General features: G+C 30.8%; 1 protein-coding gene across 1 annotated transcript in view; it reads right to left on the bottom strand.

The window, feature by feature from the left end:
* Positions 1-1,009: 1,009 nt before the first annotated feature.
* LOC145319257 (integrin alpha-PS5-like) overlaps positions 1,010-7,683 on the bottom strand; it is a 69,137-nt gene continuing 62,463 nt past the window's right edge. Inside the window, exons 32-37 of the mRNA XM_080161269.1 lie at positions 5,276-5,374; positions 4,501-4,583; positions 3,751-3,849; positions 3,155-3,234; positions 2,200-2,278; positions 1,010-1,194 (exon numbers count right to left, since the gene is read on the bottom strand). Coding sequence (XP_080017395.1) covers positions 1,087-1,194; positions 2,200-2,278; positions 3,155-3,234; positions 3,751-3,849; positions 4,501-4,583; positions 5,276-5,374 — 548 coding nt within the window. The 3' untranslated portion in view covers positions 1,010-1,086. The remainder of the gene's footprint in view (positions 1,195-2,199; positions 2,279-3,154; positions 3,235-3,750; positions 3,850-4,500; positions 4,584-5,275; positions 5,375-7,683) is intronic.

Here is a 7,683-nt window from a genome sequence, read left to right as displayed (position 1 = left end):
CGCTTTGAAAAAATAAGCTGTCTATCTTGATACACGTTATCCGAATAACGTTTTTAACAGACGAACGGACAGACATTTCGAATTACAAATTTGCTTCACTACTAAAATCATTATGCATTAATAACGACAGAAGGTTAATAATAGGTTAAAACTCTTTTATTAAATGCTATGTAGTCCACATTAATATATGTTGTTCAATGTCCACATTATAAATTATTAAATTTGTGAATCACTTCAGGACTTTGGGCAACGCCGCTTGTGTTAATGAGACCTAATGAAAATCATTAAGCTATCTATTACATAAAATATAATTCATCATTTATTCTTTTGAATAAAATTACCCATAAGAAAAACATTAAAACAAGGATGACAACATCCATAAAAGCGAAGCACTGAAACGGTGCGACAAACAGACATTAACACTTGTATAATGTCAGAACTGAATAGTCAGAATATAAATGTGTATGAATCGAAGCAAAATTGAAAGTAAAATTGTTGAAAAACTGCTTGATACAGAATAATGTTTATGGACATACTTATAACTTTAGGACTTGCTTATAGAGTTGCTTCGCTTATAAAATTGTACTTTGTTGTCCCAGGAAATAGTATACCAAAAATCAGATCAATCGGAGTATTAGATCACATAAAAACTAGTTGTTAAAAAAGTTTAAAAAAATCATCATGTTTAAAATGGACGTACGGACATTCTTGTAATGATTATAGAGTTGCTAAGCTTTCTAAATCGTACCTAACTACTACAGGAATCACCATGGAAAGTTTGAAATCAATAGGACGATTCTAACATGCCTAAATTAACGAAAAAAGCTATCCGTTACGGACGGACGGACCGACCCTAATTATAGAAAAGCTTCGCTTTTAAAAATTGTTAACAAGGATAGTGCCTATACAAAAATGTGATAAATTGGAAAACTTTTGACGTCAGCATTTGAGATATTTTGGCCAAAAGATCTTAAATTTTATCTCCTTTTATATAGGCAAAATAAAGAGCTTCCACTCCAATATTTATTCAGGTATGACGACATTTTATTACATTACACAATTATTTTTTTCTTTGCCATTTAAGAACTAAACATTATTTGGAGAACTAGGAGAAGTTGATTTATTTTTGAGCATTGGTTCCCGTTCATGAACTTGTGAGGGTGGACGATTTATCTCATCTTCCTCATTTACTGCCTGAAAATAACATGACTATTTGATTTTTATCAGGGATAAGACAATGGCCGATAAATTGTTCGACATACTCAAAGATGATACACAAAATTACCCCTTCTGTATATCAAAATAAGTGGTTAAAACGTTTGCATATTCAACTTAATTAACTAACCAATCAAAATTCAATTAAAGTCCCAAATTTGTTTTGGCAACAAATAAAAAAACGTTAACAAAACTTTGGAGACTAGTGTAATAAACAGCCCAATGTTCCCTCTTTCCCTAATTTTTTTTCTTCTTTAGTTTGTTTTTTAGAGATTTTAAAATCGAAGCATTTCTTTAATCAGTGTCGGCTTGTCCGTCCTTTCATCCGTAATGGATATCCCTGATTTAGACATGTTAGAAGCGGCCTATTAATTCAAAACTGTGCAGGATGATTCCTGAAATTGTAAGTAACAATTTGTAAAGCTAATTAATATAAAAAGGCTCTTTATAGTGCCTATAAAAATGACGTTATACAGTACAAATGACTAATTATAGGTCGATACACATTTTAATTGAACAATTATAGGCCAGTCCGACGTCATTTTTTTTAGATATTATAAAAAACTTTCCTGTGGTCAAAATTGCTAATCAAAATATCCTTTTTCGCTGTTGTACCAACCCAGAAATACAGGAATAATACAAGGAAAGAAAAATTAATTCATATCCCATATGAAAATGAATTTTGCGGCATGTGGATTAATTTTAGGCATTCACCCTCAACGGCCTTTTAACCCAGAGAGAGAGGGGACAGTAGGATGTTTATTACACAAGTCCCCAAAGTCAAGCAATAACGTTTTCTTATTCGTTGGCTTAACAACTTTGGGGACTTTAGGGATTTCTGATTGGTTGATTGAATAAGTTTTGTGTTCATAAGTTTTACCCACTAATTTTAATCTAAAGAAGGGGAAATTTTGTGTATCATCATTAAGGTTGTACATCAATTTGTCGGTTATTGTTTCGTCCCTTTATTTCACTGGTTTTAACCTGTTTTTGGTTGTGAGAGTTGAATTCTTGTGCCGCAGCCTCATCCTGTCTCATTTGTTCTATCTCCTCCTTCTTACTCCTAAAATAACACAAGGATATAAATTAAATAGTAGCGAACCTTTTTAAAGAGCATCCATTATACTACTTGTGTAGTGGCCAGGTTATTTTGTATTCCTTATATAAATGTCAAGATTATTTATTTATTGTGTTAAATTTAACCTAGGATTTATTTGAAAATACAAAATTAAAGGAATCATCCAAGTTATCATGCCAAGCAGGACCGTAGAACCAGCCCCCAAACCCCAGGTTGGGGGAGGAGACTACTTATATTCATTATAACCTATCCTAAAAGATTATATGATATTGTTCTTCAGTATTGCATTGACTTTTGTTGAATAATCTTGTACATATTCTAAACCCACTGCGTTTGTTACTTAAGAGTGAAGCTTCTCTATAATTCGCACTCTGTTTAGCCTTACGTGTCTGTAGAATTTGAACCTTTACGCTACACTACAAGGATCCGTTTACCTTAATAAAAAGGTGAAAAATTTAAATTTCTTGAATTGTAAATTTAGCCAAATCAAATTGGAAATTAATATTTAAGTTGTGTGTAGAATATGTAGTTATAGATAATAGATTTGCATATTGAAGTAACTTTTTCATTTTACATAAGATTGGCATTTTCATATTTCAATATATTTAAAAAATATGTTTTGCTCTTTTTAGTATCGAAGCTACTGTATGATTATTCACTTTTTCCTCTTGAAGGTAGCTTCTATCTAATATCTAAAGCTTAATTTTTAAAGATGTTCAAGCGCATATAGTCTAAGCATTAATTTGTCCTTTTTTTCTACACCGTCAAAAATTTCAAAAACCCAATGTATATTTCAGTGCGGTCAAAAAAAGCTTAGACGCTTAAACAGTGGATAAAACGACAAATATAAACTAATCTAACCTGAAACAACCACATCTCCAGAGTATAATTGTGAGAATAACAACAAATACTAAAGCACTTAGCACAGATATGACTATAACCTAAACAAATATCATGTAAATTTTTGAAAAGCAAATAATGAACCACAAGTAAAAAGTTTTTTTTTTATCATCAGACACTCGCACCCCTCTCTCTCAATCGTTATGTTCGATTTATCTTACACAATTAAGGGGTTGGTTGCTGTGCCCAACAAGCTCTTTGAGGGAAATTGCTAAAGTTTTCAATAGGAACTTCAACATATGAAGCTTCCTGTTATCATGTAAATTTTAATAAAAGTAAAAAAGACTTTTAGAAGTATTTATCTATCCTGTGATATAAAGGGATAAGACAATGGCAAATGAATTTAATTATATCTCCATAGATAATTTACATAATTTATCCCTCTGCAGATTACAATTAGTGGTTGAATAGTTTGACCACTCAACTAAATGAACCAACCAATCAAATTTAAATAAAACTTTTCAAAGTTGTTAAGATAAGGAATAAGATAAAGTTATTATAAAACTTTAGGAACTTTGAAAAACCGAATTCCCCTCGTTTATCGTTTATTGTTTTACCGTTCCAGCAGAAAGTGTTGAACTTCTATCTTTTGATACAAATATTGTGGTATAATTTCGAGTCCCATTTTCTATCCATTCTGAAGGCCCACCAATAACCTAATGGAAAAAAGTTACTTTTTATTTGTCTTGATTATCAATTGCTATACTTTATAATGATCCATGTGTATTGTATAGTTATCAAACTATCTAAAAAATGTACTATTAAAAAATTAATATTTTTTTTTAGTAAACATTTAAGACAAATTATCCGATTATAAGAAAGCACAACCTTAATAAAATAAAAAATAAAAATCATTCACTATAATTGTTGAAAAATCCTAACAACATCTAGAATGAATTCATTCTTTCGTAACGAATATTATTCAAAAGTATAAGTATATAATTTTAAAGAAACTAGCGATTGTGCCACTGCCATCTAGGGACACTTTATTTAAAACAACAAGATGGGGAAAGAAAATAGTTGAAAATCACTCTAAAGCTCAAATGTGCAAAAAAACAGCCTAAAACTATCGCAGGATCTATGTAAAACTTTCCTAAAAATTTTGACTCAATGGCGGGAATTATTTTTTCTAGAATTGAAGTTCATAGAGAGGGTAAATGTATTGTCCCTCAAATTACTTATAAAACCTTCATGGAATTATGAGAAACTTCACTGAGCTGTAAATGAGAACCATTTCTGTTTATTTGTTACACACAGACAAAAGGCATACAGGCTGGTACCTTTCAATCAGGGTAAAGGGATCTTACCTTGAGTTCTGCTAATGTTGAAATTGAAAATAGATTTAATTGTTTTAATTCTTCTTCAATTAAAACTCCAGTTATTAACAACTCTAAAAATAATGAATGTCAAATGCTACAATTAAGTCAAACTGTTATTTTTCATGCAGTGTAGAAGTAAAAGACAATCAGAGCTGGATCTTTAAATCATTTCAGTGGTACGCCTAATCGGGGTGCGCCGAATTTCAGCCAATCACAGCGCGGCATTTGGCACACCATTGAAATGATTTAATATCCAGCTCAGGTGACTCACCAATAAACAGCTAGACACAAAAAAAGGCGAATTTTCTTGGTATTTTGTCCACATCGCATGGGCACTATTATTTAGAGTAAACCAATAAGTAAACCTAAGTAGCAATTGGAAACCAACAATATTTCAGATTTATGCCTTGTTTTGCGGGTTATGGGAATAAATTTTCACCAAGAAAGTAAATAGTTATCTGGTAAAATAAAAAGTAAATTTACTTAGAGTATATTTAACGGAAAGGTTCAAAATACTTTTACCATCATTATTACAAAGTACGGAAGGACAAACCTTAAATTTAGAAAAATTGGCTTTTATGTGAAGCAGATTATAGTGCCTATAAAAGAATGACGTCATACGATACAAATGACCAACGATAGGTTAGTATAAAATTTAACATTGGTAAATTAAAATGTATACTGGCCAATAATTGGTCATTTGTATTGTATGACATCCCTTTTTGATAGGCACTATAAGTTGCTTCCTTTTATGTATATTTACCTGGGCTAAACCTTTTATTATCAACGTAAAGAGGTGAACATACGACACTCTTACATAAAGTTCCAGGTATTCCACAGTTTAAACTTAGAGACATATCACCTTAATATGAATATATATACATGTGACCAAGAGAGGGAAGGGACAATGTTCTGTTTATTACACAAGTACCCAAAGTTTTATAATAAGTTTATAATTATTTGATAGCTTGACAATTTTGAGGACTTTTGCGAATTTTTATTGGTCGATTAATTAATTTGTGTGTTCATACTTTTCAGCTACTAAGTTTAATCTAAAGAAGAGGTAATTTTGTGAATTATCATTGTGAATGTACATCAATTTATCGGCCATTGTTCTATCCCTGTGTATCCTTGGATACTTTTACTTGAAGTGTGAAACATTCACGTTACTTTTTATTTTGGTTGTTTAGTAATAATCTAAAATATAAAGTAGAACGATGTCTGTCTGTCCGTCTGTCTGTCTGTCTGTCCGTCTGAAGCTTAAGATCTCAGTAACCAACAAAACGATTGGGAATATTCCTACTGGTCCTGTGATGGTTTTAAGGGGACAACCCAAACCCCCAAAAATATAAAAAATCCCCCCCCCCCAAAAAAAAATTACTTTTTACAACTAAAATTGAGAAAGGGGGGTCGACTGCCCCCATCCCCCCAAAATTTTTTTTTACTTTTTCTTGTTAAATATAAATACGAAAAATTAGGTTGATCAAACCTCTTAGGGCAAAGCCCCTAGAGGCTAGTGGAGAAGCTGCTAGTAATAAATAAAATTATAAAAACACTGATTCTTTTGAAATGTACTTAAAAAAACAATTGAAAAACAATTGCAAAACTTTTGTTTGCATTGCTGAATTTGTTTTCAAATGTTCCATTTAAGCATTGGAAATATATAGAATGGATTAAAGTTTAAAAAAACGATTAAATTATGTGTATGAAACATTTTAATAAAATGTTAATTAAACAACTTTACAACAAATTTTGATGAACTTCAGAGATATTTTTGATTCAAATTAATTAAAATGCAAAGCTTACCCTTTTACCAAAATATTGGAGTTAGAAAATGTAAGAAAAACACCAATAAAATAGCAATATGTACTTAATTGCTTTGCTTGCATTTAATTTTATTGTTTTATGTTAGTTTTAATGTTTTATCCATATTTTTTACACCAATAAACATGTAGTTTGTTAAAAAATTTCTTTTGAAATGACGTAAATAAAAATTCACCAAAATATTGATAAAGGTTTACCTACTAACCCAGCCCAAGAGGATTGTAAAATTTTAAAAGAAATATAGCTTCGTCCCAAGAGGTAGTTCAAAATTCAATATTAAAAAAAATTGCTATGAAAATAATTTAATATTGAAGGGGTAATTGTTTCTTTCCCCCTTGTAAATTATCTAAATGCCTTAATGACCAGTTTACAAAAATATTCTCTGGAAAGCAAAACCTTATTTTTCCGAAAAGCCTTTACAAGACGTAATAGAAGCTAAATTTATCCAGCGGTTAAAATTATTTTTGTCTCTAACAAACAGATAGGCATATAGACATATAGTCTCTTTTATTTGAGAATTAGCAGCTATGCCCCTAGAGGCCTCTATGGGCATACCCTTTTTTTACCCTATCCCAAAGTAGTCCCTTGGACCTATGAAAAGCTTCTTTGTAAAGTACACACAGACGGACAGACAAACACACATCCTGTTACTTTTATATACGTATATATCATAATTCTAGATAAATTACAGCGAACCTTTTAAAAGCGAAGCTCTTCTATAATTAGGGTCAGTCCGTACGTCGTTACGTCTGTACCTAACGGATAGATCTTTCCGTTAATTTAGGTATGTTAGAATTGTCCTATCGATTTCATACTTTGCATGTGATTCCTGTAGTAGTTAGGTAAGCGAAGCAACTCTATATTCGTTACCATAATGACCGTAAGTCCATTTTAAACATGCAAATTTTTTACTTATTTGACTACCAATTTTTTTATATTAGAATTATCCGATTCATATGATTTTGGTATATTGATTCCCATTACAACTGAACAAGGTACATTGTTGTAAGCGAAGCATCTCTATTATCAAGTCCTAAAAATGTAAGTATGTCCAAAAAAGTATCTAAGTTGTTTTACAACAGATTTACTTACAATTTTGTTTAGTCTCATGCATTAAATTCTTCTTAATCATTTTTGACACTCTACAAGTTTTAATGTTCGTTTGTCCTTCCATTTTAGAGCTTTTTATGGATGTTGTCATCCTTGTTTAAAAGTATAAGTACTGGAGAAAGATCCCTTATACATATTTTATATACATTACATGAAATAAATTACTTTATATCATAAACACAAAATACAATTAGATAACCAACTTTGTTTGGAAGATCTTTTTTTTTAATTTCTTAA

This window comes from Acartia tonsa, chromosome 5, assembly GCF_053477335.1.
Source record: "Acartia tonsa isolate MP-2025a chromosome 5, ASM5347733v1, whole genome shotgun sequence".
In the NCBI taxonomy this organism is placed as follows: Eukaryota; Metazoa; Arthropoda; class Copepoda; order Calanoida; family Acartiidae; genus Acartia; species Acartia tonsa.
This window is presented reverse-complemented; position numbering and strand designations above follow the sequence as displayed.